This window comes from Cystoisospora suis (genome assembly GCF_002600585.1).
Source record: "Cystoisospora suis strain Wien I chromosome Unknown contig_1548, whole genome shotgun sequence".
NCBI lineage: Eukaryota > Apicomplexa > Conoidasida > Eucoccidiorida > Sarcocystidae > Cystoisospora > Cystoisospora suis.
In genome coordinates, this window is record NW_027154348.1 from 2,598 (window position 1) to 24,594 (window position 21,997).

At 47.8% G+C, this 21,997-nt stretch overlaps 2 protein-coding genes across 2 annotated transcripts; one reads left to right on the top strand and one right to left on the bottom strand.

The window, feature by feature from the left end:
- Nucleotides 1-967: 967 nt before the first annotated feature.
- CSUI_003459 (uncharacterized protein) lies at nucleotides 968-4,965 on the top strand. The gene has a single exon (XM_068063657.1). The coding sequence runs from the start codon at nucleotides 2,109-2,111 to the stop codon at nucleotides 4,692-4,694; it is 2,586 nt and encodes an 861-aa protein (XP_067924365.1). The 5' UTR covers nucleotides 968-2,108; the 3' UTR covers nucleotides 4,695-4,965.
- Nucleotides 4,966-5,407: 442 nt separating this feature from the next.
- On the bottom strand, nucleotides 5,408-21,421 carry CSUI_003460 (uncharacterized protein). The gene is made up of 9 exons (XM_068063658.1): nucleotides 13,335-21,421; nucleotides 12,507-12,623; nucleotides 11,458-11,571; nucleotides 10,738-10,806; nucleotides 9,077-10,339; nucleotides 8,484-8,567; nucleotides 7,305-7,804; nucleotides 6,587-6,863; nucleotides 5,408-5,958 (listed from the first exon to the last, which is right to left on the bottom strand). The coding sequence occupies exons 1-2, from the start codon at nucleotides 19,894-19,896 to the stop codon at nucleotides 12,619-12,621; spliced, it is 6,567 nt and encodes a 2,188-aa protein (XP_067924366.1). The 5' UTR covers nucleotides 19,897-21,421; the 3' UTR covers nucleotides 5,408-5,958; nucleotides 6,587-6,863; nucleotides 7,305-7,804; nucleotides 8,484-8,567; nucleotides 9,077-10,339; nucleotides 10,738-10,806; nucleotides 11,458-11,571; nucleotides 12,507-12,618.
- Between the last annotated feature and the right edge of the window lie 576 nt (nucleotides 21,422-21,997).

Below are 21,997 nucleotides of genomic sequence, written 5' to 3' on the forward strand. Positions count from 1 at the left end.
TGGCAAGCCACATTACCGTAGCAACATCTGTAACTAGTAACGCTAGCGTACCTATTACGTCCCGCGGTGCCCAGTCCGCCTGACCCGACACCGTGAGCTGGCACATCACTTCCCTCCTGTGACAGTAACATTCATGATAGAAGGAGGGAGTTCAGTGGGAATGACACCGTGTTACACAAAGTGTAGACGTGCGCCACATCGTTAAGAGTAATGGGAGTTTAGCTCGTGTTTCACGGAGAGGGTACCAACCTGAGATCCACTCGCAGCCGCTACAGACGTGCAGAACCCCTTTATGAATCAGCCACGAGTATGTAACCGCGTGACCGTCATCTTCCACGGATGCGTCACTAGTCGGGAGCAGTGGTGCGTAATCATTGAAGACGTGTTCGAGGGAAGGCTAACGTAAGGGGAGTCGAGTTCCGTGGAAAGGGTGTATTCAAGGATTGTGAGATTCGCGACAACTAAATTAACCGGCAAGTGGATAAAGCGCCCCTCTGCATCTGCATCTTCATCCACGGTATACGCAGGCAGCGTTAACAAGAGAATCTGCGTCACGAGAGCTGCTCCCCTCTGTGCAGTACCCGTCTGCTGATCCTAGATGGTTTTGTTCCCCCCTCCTCTGTGCGTTTAGTGATCATTTCGATCTCCCTGGATACGTGCTTCTCTTTTCCTACTAGTTCCCGGAGATGTCTCTCCACTTTCTTTTCTCGGTTTCTTGCGTCCGCGAGTGCCCCCAGTATCGCTTTCCTAGTTGGCCCCGTAAGTGCCGTTCCTGTTGCTCCAGTCTGCGGTACGGGTGGGAGGAGTCTACACTGAAATCTGCTCCTTCTTCGCGCCCTCTACCGGGGTGCCCCGGACTCGCTTCCTGCTGTCCCCGCCTGGCTTTTCGCCCGGCGGCTTCCAACCAGTCCACCGGGCCATTTTCTGTTTCTGTGAACTGCTAGTCAGAAGATATATAGTGAAAAAGATCAGAATAGGGTTACTCTATCCGGAGTACCTCACTTCAGTCACCGACAATCTGCTAGCCATGACGGCGGGGACAATTTATTCTTCGTGGGTCACTGTCCGCCCGGGGGGGGGCTCCCGGCGATTTTGGCATGTTCCCTCAGAAGCGGGGCTCAGCCCATCACACCGGCCAAACCCCGTCGATCCTTGCCCATTAGTTCCTCCGCGTTTCGATTTCTTCCTCCTGTCCAGAAGCCCGTCCCCTCCTCACTCGCTCTTCTCTCCCGGTCGATGCCGACAGGAGAGCAACCGGGAGGAACTGAGTACTCGGGGCCGGGAGCGTCCAATGCGGCCAAACAGCGCCACCGTGAGTCACGACCCGTTGCGTCACGCCCGCGTAGCATTGCGACCCCTGGCGTCCCATGCGATCTGTCAGGCCCTCAAGGCACCACCGCTCGGGGACGGTCCGGAGCCTGCGGTGGCACCACCGGGTCCTCGGGGAGTCGTGGAAGTGAGAGTGGCTTCGCTGATTTGCCCCGGCGTTGCGAGGAGTGTAGAGGAATTTTCCCCCCTAGCATATCATGGTCTAGAAAATATTACGCATCTTCCGGTTCGACAATTCGAGCTCTTTGATTGTGTAGCCCTGCTAAACAAGGGGTACCACTACAGAGTTCTCGCCGAGATTCCCTCCGTTGTTTGACCGCGGGAAGGCCCCGGACTGCGGCGCCAGAGCTGTGCAACCTTGGTCGTACCCTACATAGTCTCCTCCCCATCAGAACGGAAAGCCAGTCAACACCGGCGCGTTTGCATATATGTCTTCCTTTTCAGGTAAGGTGCACTGGGAAAGATAGCCCGTGTCCAGAGAGACTCGACAATGCCGCATGACTGCAGTAGCTGAGACTCCAGCGGCGCAGGGTGTTTTACCGACATCGCATTGCCAGCAATACAGCCGCGATGCCTAGGCAACTTTCAGTGGGCATACCTCGAGTTCTTGGTCAGATGTGCCGCGGAGTGACTCTTCGAGCGTGTTGAATCAAAAGTACAACCGCAGCTACAGCGACCCTCCTCTGTAGGGTACGGTCCCGAGTGGCTTTGTACCTCACCTTGGCCTTGGCTTTTTGTTTCCTAGGTGTTTCGATCTCATCTTTTCTTGTTTTTCGAAAATGGGGGTCCAGAATCTTGCAAAGGCCCTAACATGGGCACTTGTATTTGCTTCGGTGCTCACACTCTCGACGACACGCGACGGTGGCAGCTCGCCGGGGATGGCTGCGGAGGCGAGTGTGGTTAAGTCATTGAAGAGAGCAGTAAGCCAGGAGTGGCGAGTCGGCGCCCGATCGATCTGCTCTATTCTAGGCTGCGACTACGAGACGGTGAAAAGCAGACTGAGTGGGCAACCATCGTACTTCGTGACATTCAAGGCTCTCTCAGCCCAAATGGACCACTTCAATCAGATGATCACGACGAGAAGACAGGGTGAAGCGGATTTAACTCCAGACCAGAGGAAGGCCAGGTGGCTTTTACTAACAAAGGTTGCAGACATCTTGAACCAGGCGCTCGGCACAGAGTATTCCGTTCCCCCGAACTATGTGCCGGAGGACATGCAAAGCCGTCAGTATCAGTATGGTGCGGCCCAGTCACCGGAAGTAGTTGAGAAGGCGAGTCAGCACATTAAAAGCGAAGTACACAAGCTCCAGGTGACCGTGCCACTGCCGACGACAGAGGATTTGCAGAACACCGCTCGGGAGAAACTGAGCGGGCTGCGGGGGAAACATCAGCAAGAGATCGCCGCGGTGGAGGAGAGTCAGCGTCAGAAGCTGTTGCTTCTACAAGAAGAACACGACCGCCAGACGCACCGGTTGCTCACTGAGTTGAAGATACGCCAAGTCGAGGAGGCGGAGACGCTGCGAGCAGAGCTCACAGAAGAGAGGCGCTTCTTCGATCAGAACGTCAAAATCTGGGAAGCTGTCAGTGACATGCTCACACAGGCACGAACCATTCTCGAGACTCTGAGCGAGCGAGTGCACGTCATGGGTACACAGGTGTTCAAGTTGAGTTCCTTCCACGAAAAGCTAACCGGCTACCAGCAAAGTGCGAAATCCAATCCTGAGAGCACAGCGGCGTACACAGCTCTGGGATATGCTTTTCAGAGTGAAGCAGCTGTTGTCCAGGCAATGGAAATGGTGACTACAAGCTACCGCGACACGACAGCCATCGCCGCCCAGGTGCAGGAGATTCTGAACGCGGCAGAGAACGCCATGGGCACTGTCCCTCAAGAGTGTATGCGCTGGTTCGAGGCTCAGCAGCGTGGCTACAAAGACCGGCTTGAGAGTTTCAACAAAATTCTCAGCGACCTCACTACACGCACTGAAGACTATCTCCAAACCGCCGAGGAAAAAAAGCTAGTCACAATTTTCGCCGGCGACGAGGTTCGCTTACAGATACTAGCCCTCCTCCAAGAGCGCGTGAGTGGTTGGAACACTCAGTTGGTTACAATTCGGGAACGCACTGCCGGCATTGAGACCGCGGCTACCCGTCTCATGGAAGGGGCTGCTCAGTTGGACCGAAGCACCCTTGAGGCGGTAAGTAGCGTGCTGCAACAGCCAGATGGCTTTCTTGTCCATGTTGGCACGTACTCAACAGAAACGGCCACTCTTAGAGAGAGCGCCTCACGCATCGAAGAGGATATCAAGACGAACGTGAAAGATCTGCAAGAAGTTGAACGGGCCATCCGTTCTGTGGCCGAAAATGTGGCAGGAGCACAACTGCCTCCTGCTGTCCTGGATTACCTGGGTATTCCGGCACTCGTGAACTCCCTGCAGGTGGACATGCAGCTGAAGCAGAACGGCACACATCTCGTGCAGCTCATCAGAGGACGGCTTAACCAACTCTCAGAAGTTATGCGCAAGCTGGAGCTGCTCAGAAAAGAAGTGAAGAACCTGAAGAGCCCGGCAGACCGCGAACAGGCCGAGTGGTCTCTGAATGAGATCATGAAAGAGCTCCAGGATGTGACGCGCACCAAGAGTGAAGTTGAGCTCCAGGTGCAGCAGGTAACTCTAGAGATCCAGCAACTTCAGGCTGCTGCCAATCAACTGGAGCAGCGCATGGCCCTTGAGCGCCGTACCGTTCGTCGAAATGCGCCTGGCCGTACCATGGCTGGAGGAGTGCGAGGAACTACTTTTGATGGCACCACGTTAGGTGGTCTCGGAGGGACAGCGCAAGGCGTCGGTACCATCATGGGGGGGCTTGGAGACACCAGCGACGTGCGAGCCACAATTGCTGAGCTGGAGGACCAACTCCGAAAAACGAGACAGCAGGTCCAAGAGAGACGACAGGACCTCTCGAACAAGCAGCGCGAGGCCATGAGCTTGGAGAACACCATGCGTCGGCTTGAGACAGAGATCGCGACGAAACAGCGTGAACAGGCCGACGAGCAGCAGCGCGTTGCACGTATCTTGTCCCTAGCTCAAGCAATCAGTGGCAGTGGCGGACCCGCCGGCGGTGTGATGTCCATGGCAAGTATGGCTGCGGGTCTGGGAGGAAGCATGCCTGGTGCACTCATGGGTAGTGCTGGGGCAGGCCTCCTCTCAGGGGGCATGATGGGCAGTATGACAGGAAGCGTGCTAGGTGGCAGCGTGGCCGGACTTGGTAGCAGCGTCGCCGGCGGCGTGCCCGGCCTGGGCGGAGGCATGGCGAGTATGGGCGGCTCCGTAGCAGGCCTCCGGGGGTCCGTGGGGGGTAAGCTAGCGTGATAGAGCGTGTCAACATCTCTCCGAGCGTTGAGGATGAGCCACAGAGTTGTTCTCCTGGATGGGCTCACCTAATCAAGGGGGGACGAATAAGCCAACAAGTAGGCACACGCAGGAATTCTGTCAGAAGAGAGGTGGCGGGTGACTCCGTGTATACGTGAGTCCGTGGGACAGGTTTCTGAACTCAGATGCGTGCCCGGTCCGTACAAGAACGCCTGAGGATTCTCGTGCCGCACAGTCACTGTCGAACAACGACCAAAGGTGAACGCGCCCGACTGTCTTGTTGAAATGCTCTGTTTCGTCGCGGTGCTTCCTTATACAGGAGCGGGAACGGACCGTGCGCGCGCGCATGCGTTTTTTTAAAAAAAAAAAAAAAGCGTTAGCCCAACGGCGTGAGGGCTGACGGCAGCAGGCGATCCTTCAGCATACTAGCAGGGAATTACTGTACGCCGCGGCGAAGCAAGTTTAGACCGTAAGGGAGCGCGAGATGATAGTCAGTTACGGAGCGGTTTACATTTTCATGAGTGTAAGTGGAGATACTTGCAGTTTCCAGTACTCCGTCAACTGATGCGTCCCGCCTTTCCTGTGCATTAGTCTCATGCGCTGAAGTACTAGGTGAGGCACACCCACTCTCTGTGGGAGGCATACCCGCGCAGAAGTCCGCCGGGGCTGTAGCCGGGCGGACACCAATCGACTCACGGCTCTTCGTAGAGGAGGCGTAGTGTTTATCTTACGTTTGTGTAGAATGTTCCCGGCACAGCACGTCGGATGAAAAAGTACACGGGGAAAACCACAGTGCTTGCAGATCCGGTAGTCATGAGTACTGGAGCAGCTGGACACCTCTAATACGTTGTATCGTTGATGGTTGAGTCAGAAAGGTTCGGTTCACCGAGTGCCGGTCCCCGTCGGGAGTTGTGTTAGATGCACCCGAGGTGTCGCACTGAGTTAACGGACCCGCCAGGGCTCGGAACACCCCATCACGAGCCATGGGAACTTGAATAAGGAAAACGAGAGAGCTCCGGAACGGTCTTGCAGTTAGAATTTAAAAGACACTCTCGGGACGAAAAAAGCGGACTGCGTGTAGCGTAGCATCGGTCGAACGGCCTGTTCGCGTCTGGTAGTTCAGAGAGGGGTCCGTTGGTGATTGCGGCGAATGGCATCCCGACGCAAACCCTTATCCGGAAAAAAGTCTCTCGGCTGTCTCCGTCAGTCGTGGCACAACAGGGACTGTGCTTCAGCACGCTCCATCGGATCAGTTCAAGAGTTCCTGGCACGAGGTGAAAACGCGATCAGTAGTCATAGGGGTTGGAGGGCCCTTGTTTCTCGGAAAGTACACGAGGCTGGGGTGACGGCACGTGTTTCCCTCGTGGGGGAGAACTCTAGGTGGACGCACATTGCTTTCCAACAATTCGAGCTTCCATGTTTACTTATTTCGTGGCGCCGCGGTCCCCAGTGAAGCCCGGTCACAATGACAATGCATACTGATCATTGTCAAGAGAGCAGTGTCGAGAAGCTCTGTCAGTCAGGAGACTATAGCCGCATCCCACGTCGTAGAAGTTCGGGACAGCACACAAAATTTCTTACACGTAGATGTTACACGGGAACGACAGGTCTAAATAGCTTGTCTGAGCAGGGATACGTTACTCGCTATCTGAAAAGAAGTCACCTGCCTGTGTTTTTGACTAGTATGCTAAGAGGGTTTGTCTCCACTACTCCGTGATAGGCAAATGCTAAACAGACCAAGCAGCTCTGCAGTCTTGGCCAAAATGGCTCGGCGGTTCGCAGAGAGGCTAACATAGCACATTCTTCCGAGGTGATATGTAGAGGATATTTCAAGCATTAAACGAGCTGCACCTCCCTAATTACACAGCGTCTTCTGCAAGAAAGAGGTCTACCTGTCCAGTAATATGTTCTTGTTCATGCCGGAGAATCCATAGGAGTGGCGTATTCGTCACCGGTGCTTTTACGGATTTCTGTCTCGTCTTCGGCTGTCCCCCGTTCTCTAAACTCTTCGCTTGTCCGGCAGCTCCAGCGGTGCCGTTTCCTAGAAACTCGCGCTTGTCTTCTTCACTCCATCGCATTACCCCTGCTCCTGCAGTTGCCTCTACATTGGAGCGGCCAGGGGTTGTACACTTCTGAGGAAGGTTCCCGGTCTTCGGATGGCTTCTTGCTCTGATCGGGGTATTTACATGCAGAAGCATTTTCATCATCGGATGTACTTGATGCCAGGCACCTGTCTTTTTCTCCGTTCCTGTGTCCGTTGTGGCGCACTACCGTATCGCGTTTTCTTTGCGCTTGGAGAAAACAAAACCTAGTTCCAGGAGGCGGAGGCTCCACCGGCCAACAAAACGAAGAACGATCGAGTGACTGGTCCTGAAGCTCTCTTCTAATGAGCCTTCGCAACGCGCTCCACAGCTCGAACTCTCGGCTCCTTCGAATTCTACTACTGGGGAGACGAAACCCTAAACCCTGGCGGAGGTCTAAACACGAAGGAAGCGTTACGGGGGTCCTCCAAAGAGACCGACCTAGGGCTACCCTCATACGTACAAACAAAGAGGAGTCCCTACATCGTCTATTTGTCTCGTTGAGGAGTTTTCTCCGAATCGAGCTTACCGTTTCTCTGAGGTTCTCTTCTTTTCGCCTCCTGTTGCCTTTCCTCCCCTAGCCCTTCCCGCTCGAGCTTGAGAAATCGAAAAGGCGGATATCCCCGAGACCTCTAGAGGCATCGTATCCGTTGCCACTGCAGCATCTTCTCGCTCTGCTTGTCGTCCTGACTGCCCGCTGTTGTGAGTCACCGACTCTGGTGGCGACTCTTCTTTTTCTCCGGACACACAGAGAAGACGACGGCCTTCTTCTTCCTGCGTTTTCTTACCCGGATCTCGGCATGACATCGCATGCCCTCCGTAGCACAGCTTGCTATCTATTGCTCCCTGACTAGTGCTGTCTCCACCACTACAATAACCTTGATAATTGAACAGAACTCTCTTGTCTGCTCGGAACCCTATCCTTTTGATAGCTACCTGAGAATTTCCTTGGCGCTCTCCTGGGTCAAGGAGCCGATGTAACTTGCTACACTGGCGGTTTGTGATCTCCATTAGTGTGTCTCGCTCTTTCTGAGAAAAACAAACAATTGAGACAGCATCCAGTGGGACCGAAACCAACACCAACCATTGTCGACCATGAAGAGAGAGATGAACTTTGAGATTATTGGCGAATCAATCTTTTATCTGTAACAGTCAACGGATCGCCAGAAACGAGTAACAAGAGGCCGGTATTCTCCTCTATCGCCTGCGGTGGTCACCCTCTGTTCGGCTAGCTGTGGAGCGGTGCCATCACGTAGAAACGGTGCCGTCTTTACTAGGCTGCCGCAGATTCGCGTCTGCCCTCACGACTGCACCGTTCATACTGTGGTGGGACATTGACTACTGGGAGAACGACGCAGAACTGCCTGAGAGAAAGGGGGGAGCCTCCACTCGGTGGAGACGGCCGCGTTTCCTCGATGTACGCTCACCACCACGGAAGCAGCGAGCAAGCGGCTTGACACCAACAGACGCACTGTCCGGTACATTTGGTGTGGTAGTATGTTTCCTACTTACTTGCATCCTCTAGATCCCTGTACACGAGTGCATCACTACTCCCCTGTCTGTGACATACTAGGTATTCTGCATTCGAAACATTCTTTTTGTCCCCCTGAGAACACCGCCGCCCTGACTTGCAATGCACACACGGTTAAAGCATTTCGGAAAGCGCGCCGGTTCTCTGACTGTCATAACCGCCTCAAGTAAATCTTACCTGAAGTGATTTCTGCGTATCCTCGGCAATCTTCAAGCGATACTTCAGAGCTCGTACAGTCTTAGTGAGATGGTGAGCTCGCCTCTGAAAGTAAAGAAAAGAACAGGAATAACAACGTGCTAGAAAAAACCATATCATGCTGGACAATTTCAAGGGAGATGTCTTACGTGTTAAGCATGAAGAAAATACATGAGATAGAAACAGGACCTGTACGGAGTCTATGATAGGCGATCTATCCACACCGACCACATCTCTCCGGAAGGGAAGAGAAAACACAAGCAAGAGAGAGTGCCTCACTCCCCGAGAACAGATGGCCCCCGAAGAAAAGCTTCGGTTATGTTACCCTTTCGCTTTCTAGTTCATCTAACTGTAGAAAACAAGCCTATCAGTTGTAGGCGCCCTGAGAGTTGCCAGGCACACAACCCGAAACGTGAAATGAATCGTGAGAACGCGCCCTCTCCATTCTGAAACCTCTGCTTCTCAGTTGCCTCCGGATGAGAGAAAAGACCGAGAGACCGGTCTTCAGTTGAAGAGAAGGGCCATAGGGCCATTCAAACGCAAAAACAGACAGTATATTATCTGTGACATCTCACCAATAAACCCTCAAGAATCCAACGAATCTCTCGCTCCGGCACCACCATACTTCTCGGCGTGGATCTAACATCTCCTTCCCCGTCATCACCTTCTTTTGCTGACTCGTTTCTATACGTCTCCGGTGGTACAGGGCGAGAAGAGAAAGCCTCTAGCTCGTCATCTAGCATGTCGTTCTCTACCTTCACATCTGATGGAAGATCTTTCTCGTTATTTCCCAAGTCTTTGAGTTCCATCGACAGAAGAGACTTCGCCATATGAACCAGAGCACGGATGGTAAGCATGCCATAGGCATTCCCTCTATCAATCTGGCTGGTCGTAGTTAAAGGACGGTAGAAAAATGCACGATGCTGCTGTTCTCCTTCTCTCTCAACCGGCGGCCTGTCTCTTCTTCCGCCCTCTGTAAGAGATGTGTCCTGATGACAGGAGGTGCTAAACTCCACTCTACTCTGCTGATTAAGATGACCAAAGCGAGACGAAAGATTACGATGATGGTGTTGAAGGAGGAAGTTAAAGAAAGGAGAAGTAATTCTTGGATCTAGGCGTGTTCCTTCTTCTCCTCTACCTTCGTCCGTTGAACTAGGAGATAGTTCAAGTGGAGTTAAATGAAGCGAACCCATATCCCCTGGAAACAATAACGTCTTCTTTCCTTCTTCTTTTTCTCTTCTCTCCTTCTCCTCTCTCTCTTGAAGTCCAAGCTCTCCAGCTGTATGTCTAGCATCCCCAAGAAAACTCGTCTTCTGAACATCGTCATCACTCCGCTGATTCTTGCTGTTATGAGAGGTGTCATAGCTTAAAGATGAAAGAGCATTTCCCTCATGACAGCTTACACTTCTCTGACAATAAGGATATCTAGACTCGTCGCTCTTTAACGGGAACGGCATAAGAGGAGCAGTCGCAGTAGTATCTTGAAGGTTCTTGTAATACCCCGCGCGCCCCTCTGACGGACCTCTCGCCGTCTTCATGATATGCTCTCCGTGCCTCCCAACGGATGAAAGAGAAGAACAACTTCGTCTCTGAGAAGGAAAACCTTTTAGTAGTGTCCCTGAAGGAGAAGCATAAAAAGAAGATGACTTTTCGACTTGTGAGGATGAAGCATTCAAAGTCTCTTCTCTTTCTCTCCCGAACAATCCAAACTGAGGAAGAGGCGGAGGTAGAAAAGGTTGTGGTTGGTGTTGTAAATGCTGACGGCCATGTAGGCGGAGCTGTTGAAGAGCCTCTGCAGCTAGAAATCTTCCTTCTACTGCCATGGCTAGCTGCGCTTCCTATATCAGAGAGGGACAGACACCCAAACAAACAAACATAGACAGCATCTGATTAGAATAAGAGCCAAGGGATACAAACCAGATAAGAACACTTGAAGCTAGACAAAGGCACCAATTTTTGGTGAGAAAAACGAAAAGGACAAGCTCGATGAGATGTCGTACAGACAAACAGACAGACAAAGAGTTTGCAATCCCCAATGAACCCCCAGCCACGGACCTCTCCTAGAAAGAAGAAAGAAGCAGAGAGGCAGAGATGAGACAGCGAAAAAGAAAGACAGTGAGGAAAAAGAGCGTCCGCTAGTATCGACATAGAAATATCTATCTACTATCTCTGATCTATCTATCTATCTGTCTTTATTTAGGCACGTAGTGCTCACATTCACGAGTATATTTCTTACAAGCTGACGAAGACGTTCCCGGCTCTCTTGCAGTTGCTGTCGAAGCTCTTTCACTTCGGTCTCTTTTGCCTGGAAAGGAGATTGAATAAGCGGACACGGCAAGAGAGAGAAAAAGAGAGAAAGAGAAACAAGACAGACCTCACTCAACATCGGAATGACGGTAACTCCTTTTGACAGTAGAGAACACGCCACTTGAAGATGAACCGGCTAGCTATCCGATGATGCCACCAAAGAAGTGCATGCACTGCTCAAGAGAATAGCGCTTCTCAAGTACACATCAATGTCTTAGGAGATCGACGTATACCTTCATACTCTCAAAGGCCTTCTTCTGATACTCTCTACAGGCTTCGTGCAACACTTCAGCATCGTTGGCTCGAGAGAAACTCTGACAGACCATTGAAGAACCTCTCATGAGTACATGTGAGATATCAGTATAGAGATAGATACACACACACATATGTACAGACATAGTAAAACAGAGAGAGCTGTCTACTATCTAGTTTTTCCTAGCTGTTAAGATAAGAGGAAAGAAGTCAAAAGCAGAACGTCAGAAAAATTGCATTCGTTGTGTAGGCAGCTTTTCGCAACAAACCCAGAGGGATCATCAGTGAAAAAGAGGAAACCTGTAGAGACGAAGAGAGATAGACCCTGTGAGCTGCTATCTTTGGCAACTTCCAAAGACTAGAGAAAAGTCTGTTTCTTTTTCTCTGTCGTTCTCACCTTCTCATGATCTCGAATCCACGCTTGTCTTTCCTTCTCAAACTCTCTCTGAAGACGTTCCTGCTGTTCTCTCTGCACGCCTTCTAGGCGGGACTCCAAAAAGCTTCTTGATGCCTGAAAGAAGATAAAACCATGTCAAGCTCTTTCAAGTTATTCATATGAAGATCCAGAGAGAACAAGAGACACTTAGTATGTTATCACCCGAAGGGTGGTCTACCGGTTGTATCCTCTCTTTTCAATAGGCGACGACTTCGACGGCACTCTCGCCTCACCATCCTGATAGCATACAAGACACACACCTCTCTCTTCTCTTCATGGAAGGTCAAGATACATATAGGCTCTACACGACGGAACTCATTTATACATCGTAGTGATGTCTATGTGATCTCCATGTGCGTCTCTTTTCTCGGCATGTTGCTAGGATGTGGATGGATGCAAAACGCATATATGTAACATGCGCGCATGCACCCAGCATGCACTGAAGGTGTTATCGGTTAAGAAGTAGACTCCTGTTCTTTCTTTTCGTTTTTCTGTACTTTTCCCTCTCTCATCTTCTCTCGCTGACTGTCTCCGCCTAGAAAAGTACAGAACAGATGTAGAGAGAGTGTATAGAGTTGAGAGGATCGAGGTCAGGGAACCCCTTTTCACTAGATACTATCTAGGGCTGTCATGGGACCTGGGTATCAACAAGATCTACTTCCTTCTCTTCGAGATATCGGAGTGGGCTGCTACCTATCTATCTGTCTATCTTGAAAGGAAGAGATTCAAACAACGTGCCCTGAGCCTATATTTCTTTCTCTCTCTCTTCTTCACTCTCTTCTTCACGACATCATCGTAATCACCCTCATCACCTGCAGAAGAGGGTAGTAGGCCAATCAGATACAGAAACAACAGACCTCAGCTCCAGGAAAGTGTTACATCAGACGAAGATAGATATGTGCCATCATACGATACAAACAACATACTGCGTATACATACATACATACATATGCACATGCAAACATATATATACGTACACTTATGTATATTATGAGGAGTAATGCATTTACCTGATTATCATCTCGAAGAATCTGCGCCCAAGAGTTTCGTTCTGCTTCTAAGCGAGCAAATAGATCCTTTGCGTGCTCTTCCCGAAGCTGTGAAAGGCTCTGCTGATGGTCTTTAGACTGATCTAACATAGGAAGATAGATATAGGGAATCACTGCGTACATCCAATCTCCATGTATATCCATACCATACACCGCGAGAGCTGGAACTAGGATGTCCATGCCTTCATTTTCACCCTCCCTCTCTAAATGTATAACATACATACACATATTCCTCATATATGTGTATATGCATACATATATATATATATATATACATAGATAGACATACACCAGAGGACAGACTTCCACTAGTTGAGGCCAACACGACCCCCGAAGAATGCCAGAGACCCAGACAAGTAGACAGATGCTTGAGCGTGTGGAAAGAGACAGATAGGAGAGAGGTAAACAGAAGCTGTAGAAATACAACAGCTTCAGATGCAGAGAAAGGCATAATCGATCAGAGGTAAGAGAGAGAGAGACTTCTCGACTCTGCAGCGACAGCGAGAAAAAGATAACAAAGAAGCCTCAAATTCAAAGGAAGAGAGAAGAGCGAGTAGATACAAAGAAGACAAGACCTCAAGCCACTCCATTTCTTCTTCATCTTCCTGCTGTTGTTGTGGTTGCCTCTCTTCTCTCTCTCGCTTTCTGATGGATCAGAATTCTTTGTTCTCTAGAAGAAAGAAAAGCTAAAGATGAAACACATTTACTTGAGATACACGGCGGCGGCATGCTAAGAAAGAGAGAAAGAAAGAAGAAAGACAGAGAAGAACCTACTCCTCGTCATCTTACCCGTTAGAGCTTGTTTTAGATCACTTATCTGCGCCTCTAAGGAAGCATGTAGGTTATTCAATTCGACTACTTTACTCTTCGCGTCTTCTTCTCTCTTCTTCAACTCCAAAAGTTCTTTCCCTAGAGAGATCGTCTTCTCGACTTCTTGTCGTTCTTTCTTCTTTATGCCTTCCACCTCTTTCTCTCTTTCTTCAATCTCCTTCGCCTGTACCTCTACCTTTTCTTGTAAAGTTTGAAGTTTACGGGTCATATCATGGAGATTTCTCCGAGCATTCTGTTCTGCTTGAGCTAGAAGAATCTTTTGCTTTTTCTCTTCAATCTTTCTTACTTTTCTCTCCGTTTCCTCTTGTCTCTCTAAACATTTCTTCTCCATAGTCATCTCCAAGCTCTGAAGATCACTCTTCATCTTTTCTTGAAGTGTACGTACACTTGAACGACATCGATTTCTCAGGTCTTGAATTCTTGATTCATATAAGGACAGAACCTCGACAGCTTTGGTCTCTTTTTCTTTCAGCAGGACTTGGTACTTTCTCTTTTCTTCTTGGATCATCAGAACCACTTCTTTTTCCACCTTCTCAATAGTCGCGTCTCTTTCTTTCAGCAGATTTAAGTTATACACGAAATCACGTATTAAGCGACGATATTTACCTCTTAAATCACGTAACGACTTCTGACAACGCCGGGTTTCCTCGGTATAGCGCATCTCCTTTATATACTGTTTTCTACGCTGTTGTTCGTCTATTGCCTGTAGCTCAATTCTTAGCTCATTTGTTTTACGTTGAAGTACGAGTTCTCTTAGGTTCTCGTTCACATGCTTATCTCCTCTTGACCATTCATTCTCTTCTTCCTTTTCTTCTTCTGCTTCTTTTCCTTCTTTCTCTTTCCTCAGATCAAGGGACGCCCCGTTCTCCTCCTTTTCATGACTGACAACATCATACATACATATACTTGTAGAAGAGACTAGACCTCTACAGTCCTTCTTCTTATTCGTCTTCTCTTTCTCTCCCTCTTCTTCCTTAACATGATTGGCTGCGAAGGGGGTTAACGGCAAACCTTTAACTGCGTTTTCTTCATTCTCAAGACCTGCCACGCAGACAACTCTCTCATCGCTCTTTCCTCTCAATCCTGTGATATCTGTCTTCGTATTCATTTGGAGAAGAGACTTTTCTTCTCGTTCTCTCTCTTTCTCTTTCTCTTCATCTCTCCCCTTTGATGGAGAGGCATATGCATGGTAGCAGGAAGAAGAGAAAGATGACGCTCGTTGAAGTGAACACTCTCTTTCTTCTGACGGAAAAGAAACGTCTTTTATCCGTTCCGCCTCTGAGAGATCTCCAGGCGGGTTTGCTTGGAGTTGTGGAAGACTCCGCTCAGCGGCTATTTCAAGGGAAGATGGTGGACGTACAGTTTCATGCGCAAAAGAAGAAGAAGCAGGAAGAAGAAGAGAAGGATGACTAAACATAGTCTGATGTAGACAAGAAGAAGAGGGAAGAAGAAGAGACTGATTACTGTTAGACATACTAAGATATGGGTTAAAGAGGTGCCCTTCGCGCTCAGCTTGTTCTCCCTGCCCTGGAAGCGAACGGCGCATGTCTCCTTCTTCAACTTCTTTTGCTACCTCTCTCTTTGAATCCCTGAAAGGTTGGTCGATGAACGAAGAGAAGTTTCTCTCCCTCTCTTCATTCATGCTATGAGTTATCATATCAGAAGGCCTCGGCAGAAATAGCTGAGAGAAGGGATGGGCGGTAGCTGACAAGGGAGGTACAGCAGATGAAAGAGAAGAAGAAGAAATCTGTTGTATTGGATTAGAGAGAGAATTCTTTCGTCGTTCGGAGTCTTCCCTTCTTTCAGTAGAAATAGCATCAAGGCTCTTATCCAGAGAGGACATGAGGCTCGTTACCTTGTGACGAGAAGAGTTATATGAATGAAACGCCTCTCCCTTATCTGTCTGCGGAAGAGAAGAAGAAGGAGCAGAAGAAAAACGATGAAGATGATGTAGATCAACATTATCATTGTTATCCAGATGTGTATATACACCGGGGAAAGTTCTCGTACTGGCTTCGTGACTTTCGTCTGACTGCAGAAGATCTCTTGTATTATGAGAAAGTAAAGTTCCATCACGAGGGAGATTGTGTGCTCCCATACTGTTGTTTCGCTGATAGGGAGAAAAGCCATACTTTGATGACGTCTTGATAAGTAGAGGTGGCGAGAAGGAGGAAAGGCTTTCATGTGACAAGTCGATTATAGATCCTCTTCTTTCTTCGTCCTTCTCCTTCTCTTCCATCCTCTTCTCTTCGCTCAAAACACCTGCATGGAGATGCCCTTCTAAATTCATACCTGCTGAAGAGGTACGCGCTAGGCGTGACGGGCTTAGAACTGCTTCTTTCGGAGTATATGCAGCCATTTCTTCGGGTGTGCGTACACCCGAAGGAGAGGCACCAAGAAGGGTTGAGAGTAATTTTGTTCTTTCGAACTCATCTTCTTTTTCTTCATCATCTAGCTGACGTAAAAAGTCTTCACACATTTCTAAGGATTCTCTTACAGGAAGAAGTCTCCTTAACCCTGGAGAATTCTCTTGTCTCTCACGTAGAGATAGATCTATTCTTTCCCTCTGATGAAAGAAAGAGGGGACAGAGACCTCTCTTTTCATATCGTCTCTTCTTTCTTTCTCTCTCCATCTTCTTCCTCTCAAGAGATCAGGAGGAGATGTCGAAGAATGACTAAGGAAACGCCGTCGATGTCTATACCCTCTACCTGTTGTCGATGACGATGAAGAGAAAACTCTTGGCATTTTTCTCTTTTCTCTCAAGTCACCTCTCAACGAATCAGCCGAAGAACTTCTCATACCATCATCCTTCACTTTTCTCCGAGCTTCTCTCTTCCAGCGAAAGCTCTCAGGATCTTCTATAAACTTGCAGCCATCTTTTGACTCAATCTTTCTCGTGCCCCTTTCTCTTTCTCTTTCTTCTTCTTTCGTTTTTTCTCCATCTTCTATTCCTTCTGTTCTCCCATCATCTTCATCATCAGGATTCCTTACTACTGTCGTTCCCTCTAACTCTTCTTTCTCTTCTTCTCTCCTCTCCCTTTCCTCACCTGAAAGCGCCTCTTTCTCTTCTTGTTCTCTCCAGCATATCTCTTCTGTTCCCCTCTCATCATGAAAAGAAGAAGCCAATCTTTCTCCTGCTCTACTCGCCTTCGTCTTCATCATCTCTTCTCTCTCTTTTCCTCCTGAAGAGAAGGCTTCTCCAATGCAGAATCTCCTCTCTACCCTATCCCTACTTTTTCTTGGATCTTTCCTATCATCTTTCTCCCACGATTTTGTTCTTCCTTCTCCGATCTCTCTTTTTAGAGCAGAAATCGAAGAATTCTCGACGTGGGATGACGGGCTCTCGTGTGGCGAACATAAGATGACAGCATCTTTTTGCCCATTCTCCTTCTCAAGACAAGAAGAAGAAAACTTCTCTCTTTCTCCTTTCGAAGACTCGAAGAAACGATCATCTTCTGATAGACATAAACGGCTTGGTAATAGACGAGAACAACACGATGATGATGATGAGGAAGAAGAACCTGCCCCGCCTTGACCTCGGCACCCTCTCATATCTTTATCATTCTCAGAGAAGAATCTTCTATACAGCATTTCCTTTGCTTTACCTCCTCTGTGTTTTCTGTTCTCTGCTCTTTCATCATGGCCTGGGTGAATCTCTGCCTCGTGGCTATCCTTCGTCTTAACATCTTTACTGCAGGAAGTCTCCTCTATTTCATCTTGCTGTGATGAGGTGAGAAGAAGAGGTCGTTTTTCTCTGTCTCCTTCGAAGGAAGCGATCGAAGAAGAGGGAGCGTTCAAGGATGAATGATTTTGATGGGAAGGACATGTGAACCTCGTTGAAGAAGTCTTTCTCTTCACATCTGTCGATTCTTCTTCTTCTTGTTGCTGCTCCTGGTGTTTTTTCTTCTTCTCGTAAGGAATGGTTCCCTTCACTTCGTTCTGTCGTTGTTCTTCTTCTCCTCCTCTTGCTACGAAAGACCTATCTTTCTCCCCCTCATCCACCTCCTGTGTCGCTGAAGAGCTGCACTCTAGATTCCGTGGGGATCTTTTTCTCCTTCGATGGAAAGGTTCTTCAAGATTTGCATCATCGGGGCCATTCTCTCTTGCTTTCTCTTCTTCTTTGACCTGTCTCGACGCTAAGATTTCTTCTTCTCCTTCTTCCTCTGGAAAACCTTTTCTTCCGCAACAGACACAATAGAGCTGAGGACGATGATGAAGACGGAGAGGAGACAAATTCTCAGATGAAGAGACAGATAAAGATTCACACCAAGAGAGAATAGCCACTCCATCATCATCATCGTCACCGTTATGTTCTTTTTCTTCTTCTTCATGTTCTCTAGAATACGAATTGTTTCGATCTATCTTTTCGTCTCTTGGAAAGAAAGAAAGGGAGGTAGGAGACGACGAATATGAGACTGCTGATACACAGACATGTTTGGAGGAAGAAATCTTCTTCCTTCGAAAAGTCCTCCTCTCGTCTTTAGAAGGAGATATTCCTTCTTCCACTCTACAGTTCAAGGAAGATGAACAGGCACAACCAGAAGAGCCTTCTTCTTCTTCTTTTTCTTCTTTTCCTGTTTTAATGCTACCCCTGCTCTTATCCAAAGAGACCAATCCTCCTTCCTCTTCTTCATTTCGTTCCTTCTCCCGAAGCATTGAAGTATCTTTCTCTCCACGTGATCTACTTCTTTCTCTCTCTGTTGTCGTACCAGCAGAAGAAGAAGTAGGATGAGAGGCGTGTTTATGATGAGAAGAATGTTTCTTTTTGAAGCGTGAAGACGGTGACAGCGACGATGGTAAAGGTGCGCTAGAAGCAAAAGAAGCGTTCTTCTCTTTCGAAAGACAGCTTGTAGGTGTTTGACTTGCCTTTTCGTCGTGTTTGACCTTGCACCAGAGAACTAACGAAGAAGGAGTATCAGCGGGACAAGACGAAGAAATCTTATGAGACTGAAGAGATTGTTCTTTTCTGTTCTCTTTCTTCTCTCCATCCCCCATCATTTCATCTGTATCGACATGCAATTCTTTCTCTTCTTCTTCTTTTTTCTCTTCGTCATCATCGGACCATCCTGAGGATTGTCGTGATGGGTATTTGAGGGGATGAGGAAGGAGGAGAGGTCGCTGTTTATAGTGGTAGTGATGGTGTAAGGAATGGCACGGAGCTCTTGTGAACACAGTGGAATCTCTCCTTCTTCTTTCTCTTGTTCTTCTTGTTCTTCTTCCTTCTCCTTCTCTTCTTCCTCTTTCGTATTGTTCTCTCCGGAGATGTAAAGAGATAGAAGAGGATTCTATACAATTCATCTCTCCTCGATCATATGAAGACGACAAGATGATCTCCTTATTCCTGCGACTAGCATGACCCACTTCTTCTTCTTCTTTATGGCTCTCGTGCTCCTGTTCTGAGACAGAAGAGGAGGAGGAAAAGACGAAGAATCGATTGACGTCTACCTGTCTTGATTCTTCTTGTCCTTCTCCTTCTTTCTCTTCTTCTTGTTGTTGTCTTTCTTTACCAAAGACTGGCTGAGAAGAAAGAAAAAAAAAAGAGGAAGAAGAGAGAGACAAATTCCTTTCACAAGTTTGATTGAAAAGATTCGAAAGGCGGTCACGATGAGAAGGGTGAAGATCTTCCCCGTCCTTTATTTGCCTATCTTGGCCTCTATGAGAAATAGTTGCTGTCGCGTGAAACGTACGAGGGAAAGAAGATACCCGAGAAGACTCTAAATGCATGGTCTTCTTCCTTGTCGTCTCTTCTTCTCCCTCTTTTCTTTCTTGGTTTTTGTCTTTGTTCTCTTTTTCTTTGTCAAATCTTTTCTTCCGAGAGGAGGAGAGATGAAGATCGGCAGAGATACAGATCCGACGAGGTGACGATGAAGAAGAACAGGAAGAATAGCTGAAGTCTACAGGAAAGGTCTGTGGAGGAGAAGAAGAAGTATTTCTATGGTGGATATCGTATATGTTATCCTTCTTACAAGGAGAGCTCACCATAGAGAGAGTCAGGCATGGATGAGAAAGAAAGACATCTTTCTCAAGAGGAGAAGGCGTAGTAGTAGTAGTAGGAGGACAATTTCTTTCCTCTCGTGTTTCTTCAGCTTGATTGTGCACGAGAGAAAGGAAAGACGACGAAGAGGCGGGAGGCTCATAACAACAAAGAGAAGAAGAATTCGAAGGGAGGAAATGATGCAGAGGAAAGTCGAAAAGCAGTAAATCCTCTTCTTGCTCTTTCTCTTCCGCATCACTCCTAAGACATGAAAAAGAAGACTGAGACCTCAAACGTAGAGACGCCTCCTCTTCCTCCTTCTGCTTTTTACCAGAAGCCTCTCTTTCTTCTTCCTTTACTTCTTCCTCGGGGTTCCAGCGTCTCACACTTTCTAACTGTTCATATAAGCTCTGTCCTTCTTCATGCAAAGAGCTATCTTGTATTCTTATATCATCTTTGATATCATTCGCACTCTCCTCTTCTCGAGATCCATCTTCTTCTTTCTTCTTCTTCTTTTCTCTTCTTGTCCTATTCACCACTGCCATCTTCTTCTTCTTGTTTCTCTTCTTTGCTTCTTCTTTTTCTTGGCTACTTCTTTTCGTGATCTCCTGAGATGCAGCAACGCGGCCTTCCTCCCAAGTCCTTCTTCGGTGCCTCTCCCTTCTCTCTCTTCTTGTTCTTCTTCTCCTCCCCCTGTCCTCATTGAAAGAAACTCATCTCTCCCCCCATTACCATCAGAAAGGAGAAGAAGAAGAAGAGCATCACAGGCAGCAACATCAAAGCGATGCCGTCCTACCGTTCTGTCTCTTCTTTCTTTCTTTCTGAGGAAACGTCTGTGAGTTTGTATAGTCTCTAAAGTTAGATCGACTCGCAGAAGGCTCATAAAAGAAAGTGGTCTAGGTATCTAAGAAGAGGAAGAGAAGGTGTCAAAAAGAGAGTCCTTTGGAGAAAAGGATATCACTCTTCTTCGTCTCTCGCTTGACTTAATTGTTCCTCTATCAGGTATAGAATGATAGGAGTGATCGGCTCTTATTATCCGTCTGTACAGAAGGGAGACAGAGCTGTTTGTTTCATCTTTCTCTCTCCTTCTCTCTTTCTCGGTTTTTCTGTCCTTTCTTTGTTTTCATTTTTCTCTGTGACCGTCATATGGAGGACCAACACGAGACATATGATGTCTGAAAGGCTTTGAAGCTCCCTCTTTCTTGTCGACTGAGAAGTCTAGAGAAAGAACAAAGACATGTACGCTCCAGCAGGCAGCGAAGAGAAAGAAGGAACACGAAGTTTGAAGAGAAGGTCTAGACATCGGATATCTAGAAGAAGTACGGCTTCGTAGACATGTCTAGATGCTGTCTTGTGACCAGCCATCCACACATGAAAGACCTGTCAAAACTTATTAGCTTCCCCCGTCTTTTTCTCCTCATCGAAAGAAATGTGAAACAGATTAACTCACGAGAATTGCAGATAGATAGACTCTGCTTCTTCTCAGAGAAGTCAATGAGAAACAAGTTTAAGGTAGACAAAGAAATAGAAAAGCTTCCCCTCCTACTCCTTCTTGTTCTCCTCAGAGAAGAAAGGAAACGCAAATGGACTCAAGAAAAGCAAAGATAAGAAGAAGATTTCCGTTTTCCTTCTTCCCAGAGAACGAAACGAAAGATCAGGTGCAGTCTACAGCAGAACAGAAGAGAAACCTTTGCCTTCTCCTTCTTCTTCTCAGCAGACGAAATGAAACTTGGAGAAAGAAGAAGCCGAGCACCAAGTGTGCGCGATAGTCTTTTGTATTGAAGATACCGGAAAGTCCTTCTATTGGGAAAGAGAGAGTGTGTTAGAGAGAGGAATGAAGAGAGGAAGAGAAAAGAAAACGAACAGAGAAAAGACCTAGAGAAGGTTAACACGTAAATTACGAAAAACAACAGATGGTGACCAAGAGAAGATAGAGGCAAAGGAAAGGGAAGAAGAAAAAGCTGTCCCCAAAGACCAGATGTAGCGACACTACACTTGGAACATGATCTTCTTCAACTTCTTTCTTTCTTCTTCAGCATCACACACTTTCTTTTCTCATGCCCTATCGACTCTCGAACAACTTACGTACACACAGATGTACAGATATATATGTATATATATATGAGATATATGGTACATTAAGTATATATATATATATACATTGAGAGGAGAGCCTGGTATAGAGATGAAGTCGGCAGTGGTGTCTCTGTGCTTGTTGGATGGAGGAAGACAAAGAAATGTGAGGAGAGATAGAGAGTTGAGACGAAGTAGACGTAGCAACTTTACTCTCCCCGCTGCTTTTTATGTGGACGATGAACGAAGTTTGAAAGAAAGAAAAAGTACCGAGGATGTCTTTCTCATTCTCTCATGCGGAAACCGAAAGGTCTTGAGTGTCTTCCGTTTCTTCCTTTTCTCCTAGGAGAAGTGAAAGGAGAGGCCGAGACAATGAGCGAGCAACAAGTGAAGCAGGCAAGCCGCAGGAGAGGCTGAGGCCGTACTGCCCATTTCTTCTCTGGATAGATTAGTTACTTGGGTCTGTTGGGCGTAAGAGATAATGATAGAAGAGGAGAAAAGACAGAAAAAAAAGAAACGGAAAGAAAAGAAAGGAAGAGAGGAAAGAGAATTCTTCTTCTTCTGTTTTATCTC

Coding starts and splice junctions, on each gene's coding strand:
- CSUI_003459 (XM_068063657.1), top strand. CDS start 2,109: ATGGGGGTCCAGAATCTTGCAAAGGCCCTAACATGGGCACTTGTATTT.
- CSUI_003460 (XM_068063658.1), bottom strand. CDS start 19,896: ATGGCAGTGGTGAATAGGACAAGAAGAGAAAAGAAGAAGAAGAAAGAA.